Source organism: Kryptolebias marmoratus, linkage group LG24 (genome assembly GCF_001649575.2).
Source record: "Kryptolebias marmoratus isolate JLee-2015 linkage group LG24, ASM164957v2, whole genome shotgun sequence".
In the NCBI taxonomy this organism is placed as follows: domain Eukaryota; kingdom Metazoa; phylum Chordata; class Actinopteri; order Cyprinodontiformes; family Rivulidae; genus Kryptolebias; species Kryptolebias marmoratus.
The window spans coordinates 14,414,849-14,424,871 of NC_051453.1; the positions used below are offsets into that span (position 1 = coordinate 14,414,849).

The 10,023-nt window shown below is 37.8% G+C and overlaps 1 protein-coding gene across 1 annotated transcript; it reads right to left on the reverse strand.

Annotated features, from left to right (window-relative positions):
• Window positions 1-238: 238 nt before the first annotated feature.
• On the reverse strand, window positions 239-7,479 carry creb3l3a (cAMP responsive element binding protein 3-like 3a). Its single transcript, XM_017406880.3, has 10 exons — window positions 7,158-7,479; window positions 6,744-6,860; window positions 6,340-6,580; window positions 5,310-5,443; window positions 4,336-4,446; window positions 4,144-4,250; window positions 3,250-3,318; window positions 2,983-3,067; window positions 2,625-2,718; window positions 239-1,053 (listed from the first exon to the last, which is right to left on the reverse strand). The coding sequence occupies exons 1-10, from the start codon at window positions 7,176-7,178 to the stop codon at window positions 737-739; spliced, it is 1,296 nt and encodes a 431-aa protein (XP_017262369.1). The 5' UTR covers window positions 7,179-7,479; the 3' UTR covers window positions 239-736.
• Window positions 7,480-10,023: the final 2,544 nt, after the last annotated feature.

Sequence of the window (10,023 nt, forward strand, 5' to 3'; positions counted from 1 at the left end):
ACTTTCATCCCATCAATGTGTGGTCAGCCTGATGATGTGTGAATGCTTCCTCCAATAAGGAAATATGTCAACATGTCAGTCAGCGAGCACAAACTCTGACTCATGAGATGAGGTCATCTGTCCCACCTTTCACCCAGTTTTCAGCCCTCCTCTCCTATTCACCCTTCTGCCCGCTGAGAAACAGCCTGACTCAAAAAATGGATCTTTCGAGGCACAAATTTCAAGAGATGTTACACTATATGTTTAGAGTGGCTTTTTATTATTAAAGATTGACAAGAAAACAACAGAGTATTTGATATCCACTTATCTTGTTTGTCACTTTTCTTTTGATGCAATTTTATCCACCACTGAATCTAAACAGCGAGCAATCAATTCTTTAAAAACCGGCTTAAAAATGAAAAAGAACCTTAAACGTCTAAAATTACAGGTTTGAATCGAAACATTTGTGAACAAAACATCTCAGTTTGCTCAGTTTTAGACCAATCGAAACACTAATTTACAATGAAACATTATCAAAGAAGGAAGTTCTTGATTATGAGTAATTTCTGCATGAGATTAAAATCCATTTTCTAATAAAAAAACTGTAAGAAAAATAAGAAAAAGACATACCGACTGAATATCTAATAAAAGCAAAACAGGAATGATCAAAATCTAATTTCCCTGTCTGTGTAAACACCAGTTCCTGACAGTACATTCAGTATGACAAATTTATGTTGGACTAACATTTTCATTTCTATTACATGTCATCAGCGTGTGGCCGTAGGCCGGCAGGGCGATGGGGATTAAAAGTCACGGTAGCTATGTAACCGGTAATTGGGTCTACATGGAAATGGCCGGTTCTGTCCTCCTGACTGCTGTTCAGAGACACGGACTTCAAGCTGCTCTGTTCTTCTTTTACTGCCAGCTCACCCATCAGGGCTGCAATATCTTCCAATCCCTGCTCTTCGGGGAAATGCTGGTGCAGAGGCTCTGATTTATCCTCGGAGTAGAATGGTGGGTCAACGACATGCAGCACGCGGGAAGCCTGGAGGTTCTGCAGGGACCGTGACTGGACTGAGGGAAAGGAAGACACAGTAAATAAGGTTAAGCCTCTTTGGGCACTGTATAGATCTCTGCTTATTATTACACCTTTCTAAGCTCTGGTAGACAAGTGTGTGTGTCTGGGTGTTTGCTTGGATGCTTTGTGAGCACAAACTTTATCCTGAAGACATCAAAGGCTTGAAAACTTCTTCAGACTTGCAACATGACCCCTCTGTAACACATTCTGCCCCCCTTCCCCTGTTCAAATGACTTATCAAAATCCACGAGGAGTAAATTAAGGAAGGAAAATCAACCTGGATTCTTTTATAATTCAAAAGACTTTCCGGCTCGAGACATCAGAGACTTGGTGCTCTCAAAACAATGAGCACTCATTATCTTCATTCCTCCTTACCCCGGGCCATATTCACAACTAATGCACAATTCCTTTTCTTTCTCAATTTTATTGGCTTTTTTTTAACCCCACCTGAGGCTGCTCAAATGGTACTTTTAAAGCAAATGATCTATTTTGTTCTGTATGTACACTTCACTTTGAACACTTTTGCGATTTTGTGTTTTGTGTTTCGAGCAGCCAATTTTTGAAAACCACGATTTACTGATATGACTTGCAACACTGTTTTCTGTGTCGTGCACATTATTTCCTTGCCCACTTTTACCCACATTATACCCACCTCTGCCCGCTTTGTACCTGTCTTGGCAGTCGCCATTTTTTTGACGTAATCTACCGAAGTACACTTTTGAAAAAAAGAAAGGCAAAGTTTTTCAATAATCATTATTAATTATCAATGCGGTTTTAGACCCAGACATTTGGGGTTATAGCCTCAGATGTTTTCTGTCAGAGGACAGCTCCTGTCCAGGTGTCAAATATGGCGCTAGTGCTCATGAGATGATTTGGAAACTCCTGCAACAAAGTTGAGAAGGGTTTAAGACCTTTGCAACTATTTTAAAGAAAATTTGGGGCACAGTTTTTTTTTTTTTTGGAACATGTTCAATACTCAAGCAACAAGATTACAATCCTCTGTGACTCAAGCGAGGAAACTGAAAACCTCGAAAATGTTTCAACACAATTTCGAGACTCCCCCATGAATGCCCTTTGCCAACTAATTGCAAACAGTTACAGCCCAGTGAGATACGACCTTTACTCATGGAAAAGACTTAGTTTAGCTCATTGGCTTTTTCAATGTCAATATAAAGTCATAGCAGTATATTTCATGATGAGTAAATAGCTAAAATATTGTGACTTACTTATCTTTAACAAATAAAATACATAATACCTTATCCCCTGCAAATTCTAAATAAAGTTATTATAAAAATGATCATTTCAATTTGGTCTAAAGTGATGATGACTACAGGATTATTAAAAATGGTAGGCAAGCAATCTTACCTTACCCGCTAATGCATGCCTTTTAATTATAACTTCTTTTTTTAGGTCAACAGCAGATACTCAGACATATGAAACAGCCTGTGAGGCTCTGTGGGTGAAATCCTTTCCAACAGTGGCTGAGCCAGCAGTTCTGACAATTTTCTCTGCTGTGGAAAAGATGTGCCGGATTACTTGGCTGGCGGTTCCCCTGAAGGTTACTCACTTCTGACTGGACTGAAGTCTCCTTGGCTGACCTGAGTGTCAGAGAAGGGTTTGAGGCTGGGGAACAGGATTAGGGAGAAGGACAGCAAGAGCACCTGGAAAATCAAATGAAAGGCACACAGAGTTAGAGAAAATTAAAAAAATATATAGATTTTTTTTTTCTTTGTCTCCATTAAAATAGAGCATTTGTCATCATGTGGAGCAATTCTGTTTGTGCGTTTGTCCTTTTGTGCTCAATGTGAACATTTATAGATTGGTCTTTCTCAGCAGGTAATCCAGCCTGTTGCTGTTTTGGTTTGATGCTCAGGTGACTTTCTGAATGAAGAACAAAATGCTGTGTCCACACACAGCAGTAGTACCAGTACACATGTCCCAGTCTGAGCTGGTTTGTTGGATGAATTCATGACCATAGCTTGCAGCCTGCGCAGCTGATCCATTAGTGACCTGCAGACAGGAAAGAAGAGAAAGAGAAAGACCACAGAGGGTAAAAATGGGTTGGATAAAGGAAAACCAAAACAGCAAAGGCAGTTTTTGAATGGGACAAATGTTATAAGAAATTACCAGGATATTACAGAGGAAGGACTGGTTAGAAATGAAACAGAAGGCCCCTTTTTAGAACCACTCACATGTTGCATTTTTCCAGGTGGGACACCTTTCTCTGCAGCTCTTGGTTGTGGGCATTGCAGGCAGACATTCTACAGGAAGAAACACCACAGGAGAGGAAAAAGGTGAAACCCCTGAGAGATAACATTATTTGATTTACAGAATTCACATTAAAACCTTGTTTTGTTTTGCTTTTTAACTAAGAGAATGCTCTAAAACTTATTAAACACTACATTTATTATGACAGAAGTGATTAAAAAGAGCACAACAGTGATTTTTACTTCTATTAGAAAGTTATTTATAAAATGGTTTCTGCAGACTGTTCACTATTGATGCAAAGGAAATAAGTATTAAAATATCATATATATATATATATATATATATATATATATATATATATATATATAGTATATGAATGAAGCAAGTTTATGTTTCCTTTAGCTTCTAAGCAGAAATCTGTGAAGTAATCACAGCAAAGAAGGGGAAATACTATTGAGAATACATTAAAATGTTGGTTTTAATTGGCATATTTTGCTCTTCACCTGATCTGCTCCGTGATTGGTCGAGTCACAGGTAGCTGCAGACCAATATTGCAATGTTTTAAGTCTTAAAACACAACCTAGAGGTCTAGCTTTCTGTCAAACCACTTCCAATTACAATAAACTGAAGTATTATTATGATTTTTGTTTTCCCATACAAAGTGTCCTAAATTTATCATGGGAAACCTGGTCATGTATGGCTCATGCCACTGGAATACCAGATGACGTCAAAGCTTTATTAAAACAAGTTGTCAACTGGTACATTTGAGGTACAATAGGAAAACCATCATCCTATTGTGATTTAGACAATGTTTTTTTTTTTTTTGTCGCTGAATGAGTGAATAAAATGTCGCTCTTTGGCGTAAATTAGCTTCTCACCGGGTCTCCAGCCCATCAATGTACTCCTTCTTTTTCTTCCTGCTTTCCTGGGCGGACTGCTTGTTGCGGATCTTTCTGCGTATTTTCTTCAGGATCCTCTCTTCATGCTGGCCGACAGAGGAGGAAGCGTTTACATTTTCTGGCTTCTGAAAACAAAAGCTGAGAACTGTTTCGAGAGCTGAGGCACTTTACCTTCGTAAGAGGTAGCTGGCTGGGCAGGGTGACGCCCTCCTTCGCTAAAAGCTTCTTCTCATCTTCATTGAGAATCAGCTCCTGGATGGACTTTTGGGATGGCTGTTGGGGCTGTGAGTGAGATATGAATACCAATGGTGAAAAATACAAATTACAACTGTAATTAAATTTTTTGTCTGCATACACCGTCTGCGCCACACAACCTTTTTGCTAGAGGCTCACAGGAAGTAGTTTAATGAGTGCATACTATCAGGCCATATTCATTACCCTCGTTTCATGGCCACTTCAAAGCAATTACAGTGTAAGAATCTAAACTGGATTCTTCCACTCTCTCCTTCATCTTATTAAACTGGACTGAGGAGATGACATCAATATGATGGAGTTGGGATCAATTCCTCTGAAAAATCTACTAACGTTTACAACATTATTCTGCTTATGGTGATCCTGACTTGATGATGGCAATAGATTCTTTGTGAAACAAATAATTGTTAGCATATTTATTGCGATGATGCTTTAAACCTTTTTTCTCAAAATTTTAGTTTACATTACATTTTACATAACTACAAAGTCCCTCTACTTTAATCAGGTCAAACTTAGAAAAGTACAAAATCATAAGAAGGTGAATACATTATGGGGAAGTTCAAGAAAAGGCTCAACATCAACAGAATACTAATCTGGATCTTCCGAGTATTCGTTCTCCCAGAAAATAAATTTGCTGCATATTCAGCAGATCTTTCCAAATTTAGAAAACCTCTAAAGTGGGGAATTTCATCTGCATTGCAAAGGCATCTCCATGGAATGATGCGTTGTTTTCACCAAGGTGCATGCTTACAAACGGGCAGGAACAAAGCCAAACAACAATGTCTTGCATCTGAATCAAGATGTCACACACTCGTGAGACACGGCTGCTCTTCCAACCTCCCCGCCTGAATTGTCTCCGCTGACTCTGTTAAACAGAAGCAGGACACACTTACTGGCTCCGGTGTGCCCGACAGCAGCAGATCTTTGACAGTCAGCGGGAAGCCTGACGACAGCTGAGGTCTTTGTACATCTCCAGGATACAGTGAAGTCCCTGTTTTGGTCATTGGGAAGCCAAACTCCCAGCCACCTGTACACACACACACACACACAGACAATAAAAAACACATTCAAGCATCCGGACAAACAGTAAGACACACCAGAGTTATTATTGGAGCCCAGTGAAAAGAGACATTTGAACCTTGCATACTGAATACTCTGATCTGTACCCAACATGTTTTTTTTATTTATTTCAGCGACTGATACCAGCAGCTTCAACAATCTTGTATCAGACACATTTCAACATCAACTGCAACAAAAAGAAAGTGGTTTTCCTCTCTACTGGTACTTGCCTCCCCCTACATGTTGAGGATAGGGGCATGAATGAAAATGACGATTTCATACAATCTCCTGGTTTCCTTAGAAAGAAAATGTTTTACTTATTTGTTTTTTTATCATGTACAAAACCAAATAACAGTTTGCAATAAAGTAATCTAAATCTGACTGCTTTGGATTGAACTGTATTGGACTGACTGTATGTTTGACTGAATTGGACCTGATTCCTTTTTATAATACCATGAGATGACTTGTTGTGAATGGGTGCTGCACACATGGCTGCAGAAATCAGATGTTTACTTGTAATTTTTGCACTTTGTGTTTAATCCAAGCAGCTGCAGACAAAGCAATACACAACATCTATTAGTGAACATGTTGCTACAGTGTTTGAAAGCCCATATTGTTTTAAACTTGTATTGCTAATGATAGTTATCCTGGTCACTGGGTACAACAAATAACAAATCATTGTGGATTTTCTGAGGAAAACACAGTTAAGTTATTATTTTGAGTTGTTGGTAGAAGAAAACATTTTGCACATTTTTCAGATAGTAAAGGATAATCAACATTTGATTGTTCAAGAATAATATTCTATATTTTCTCAATACAATAGCTAGTAATTGGTTGCACATTTCATTATCTAATGTGTCTTACTGAGGTCAGTGGAGACATTGGCCTCCAAAGCTGCCTTGGTTTGAGGTCCTGGACCAAAGCAAGAAGCATCCGGAGGACTCTCAGGGCGCTGAGGACTATCCATCTGGTCTGACGGCGTGCCCTCACTGATCCCACTGTCGCTTGGAGACGGAGACCACAGAGGCGAGGCGGACACAGATTCACCTCCACTCAGAAGGGCGTTGAGAAAGTCATCCCCTGCCTGCTCAGCTGGCGGCAGCATCTGCTGGGTGAAAATGCTACGTGCTATCATTAGTCTGCCATTGTGAGATAATGACACAGAGAGAAATGAGACTGTGCGGTAAAAATGAAGTCTGCTTATCAAGACGGAGGGCAAATTTCTACAGAAGATTTGAGTTGATTAGAGATGCAACAGCCTCACAAACATTTGGCTCCTGAAATGACCAGCTGGGCTGGTTGTTTTGGTCTCCCGTGTCCTCGTGGCGAAGAATCCCATCGTTTTTATCAAACAGCCAGTCAAGCAACTCTGTGCAATCACAACCCTGAAATGAAACATTTAACAACAACTAAGTATTTTACCTTACAGACATACTTTTAGAAACAAACAACACAATTTCACTATGACTCTTCAGAAAAACACTACACATATACATATATTTCCCTAATATAAGTACTTTTCAATTAATTGGGAGTTGTCGGTGTCAGTCTTAAACCAATATTTCCATAAATTTTTAGGCTTAAGACTTAGTTTCGACTTTAATTATTAAGCATGAACTTTGCTCTGTGGGACTTTCCAGTTTCCTCCTCAGCAAAAATACAAATGCAAAAACAAAACTTACCTGATCTGGGTAGAACTCCATAGTTTCCCTGTTTGGGTTAAGCTCACCCAAACAAATGATGAGATCCAACAACAATATCCAGCGTTTGTTCCTTTTTTTGACGTGAAAGGACTCTTTCTACCTTACTGAAGACTCTCTAGTGTATTTCTCGGCTCCTCCGCTTGGGTCCAAAGTTTAAACTCCAACACAACACACCCAGCTGACTTGCTTACTTTGTCGTCATTGGCTAAATTAAGAGATACCAGCAATCTAATTGGCAACAAAGAGAATACAACCTCAGCTTTGCAAGCTGCTTTGTCTGGTCTCTCTCATCAGAGAGAGCAAAGTCTGGTGCTTCCCTTTTTTCCCCCTTTTTTTTTCCTTGATTGTGTGTTGACACAAGGATAGCTCTGACCTTTGCCATATATTTATAACAAAATAAACATGGAAAAAACTGGTTCTTTCGAAAGCCAGTCAACACCATTCCTAACAATGGTTTACTAAAGTTTGTTAGCATTGTTTTATTTGATTTTAAAACCTCAACAATAGAGTTTCTGCTCAGTTACAAATAAATGATTATAACTGTAGAGCTGAGGCAGAAGTCGATATAGAGAGCCTGATAATGTTTAAGATACCTTAATGGTATCTTAAGCATTGTGCTTTTCAGAGTTTATGAGGTTTATATGATCAAGTATCATCTTCAAAACAATCTTTGCGTAAACTAACTTTCAAGATCACGCAAGATTGCCTGAGATTTTATATTTTCCAAGATTTGGCCAATGTGGTCAAAAGAGTAAGAATGACAGCTGAAAACTTTCTTTCTAGTTTAAAATACTGAGATTTCTACACTGTTGAAGAAAAATAACTAAAAAAATGTTTGAAATAGTATTCAGTCATAACCCTGATTGAAATAGTGTTCCATCATAACCCTGACATTAGTCATTTTTTAAACCTGGTAGTTCACAAAAACACATTTATACAAAAACAACTTGCACACTTTTTTTTTTTTAAATTTACAGGCAATTTGTTAAAGGGTTCAATTACCTTGACATCTAAATCCAGAGTGAACATGATGGAGAGTATAAATGACTCTAACAGTTCCCCACATATATTTCCACACTAATTATAGCTTTTTTTGTAGACAGGCGAAGGCTGCCATTAGTTTTAATATTTTACAACACCGAACAAGAGAATACACAAAAAAGAACAAAACAAAAACAGTATTTATACAGTATAAATACAGCAGATCATGCAACTTTTAATATACCTGAATTTCTGTCAGGTAAGTTTTGTGTTTCCATAATTGTTTTAATAACTACAAAGCAGACAAATATTGGCAGGTTTAATATTATGTTTAAAAATTTGAAGTTAGTGTTATATACAACATTGGTAGGAATAAGTTTAATGTTTTTTAAATGAGAGATTTAAAAATTTTGTCCACTTTTTCCAGTTTATGCTAGCGGCTAAGTTAACAAGTATTTAGCTTTAGCCTTGTGTAATGGTAGATTATTTCTGATGTGACCAACCAAATATAATTAAAATCTTCCCGCCATTTACGGCATAAATAGTTACCAAATTGTCAAACTTTCCCCACCAATATTGAGACCTCATTTCAATGTGGGACCGTGCACCACCAATATAAAAACATATCATCCTTTGATGGGAAAACTGCTCCCATAAGATCTCACTATCGCTTCTTTGTTTCTGATTTATCACATAAATCACAAGATATACAATAAAGTCATCCCCTGTAACCATCATTACATCAGTTACTGATGTCATCCTGCTGCAAACAATGGCAGCAGTTTAACAAACAGGGATTTACTTAAATATATTTAGGAAAAGATAACAAACACTGCTTCCCATCACAATTTGAGCTGTCAAAAATGAAGCGGAGTAGGTGGAAGTTGCATTAAATGAAGCTGGACGGCTACAATGACTGTGAGGGTGAAGGCTGATGCTCCACAGTGTTCCTGCTGTGACAAGTTTTCATAAAAGAAGCATTACGTAATCATTATTGCTTTTTTATCTGACGGCTGATAGTTCCAAAGGGCAAAACACAAAGTTTTGAAATGACTTTTCAAGCTAGGTTTGGAGACTAAAACTTTGTTTAAAAAAATCAATAAATACTGTATTTACTTCTTTTAAGAAAAAAAGTGAAGCTGGTTTTTATAAAACTTAGCATTGCTTGCTATTATTGAACACATGTGAAAGCATCAAAGGAGGTGAAAAGGCTGGGATTTGAACAATCAGCCTTACAAGTAGTGAACAATCCATTTGTTCAGCTGAACCACATGTTTCTTTATTGTGGGACACATTAACCTTGAAAATAGTGGAGAAACATGTTGCAGAGGGTTGAAAAAAATATTAGGCTGTTCTAAATAATTGCTTAGATATTTTACAATGCTATTTAACTTTAAACTTACTTGCCTGCGTGACACTCCATTGCATAAAAGAAAATTAAAGGCCTAGGATTCCTTGGAGGAATACTACTACATAACACTTTAGCTCAGTATCAGTGACTTTGAGTAATTTAAAAGCATTTTTGTGTTGGATAAGACCAATTAGCCATCTTGAATTGTATTGACTCCAAAAGATAGTCAGTTGTAGATGTTCATCCAGTGATTACTTTCTGAGCCCTTCATTAATAGACGTCCAGTCATTTAGGAGATATTTTGCTCACAGACAATCAGTGTTGATCCCAAAGTTTTCAGTAAAGATGTTGCACAGTGTGGAGTGCTTAGAGTATGTGATTGAGATGATTTACAACTACTACCACACCAGGTTTTAGCTTGATATCTGTAAAATTGACTATCTTATAGGCATTTTTATGCTTTTCAAGATCCCATTTTAAACTGAATTGATTCCAAAAGTTAATCAGTGGTAG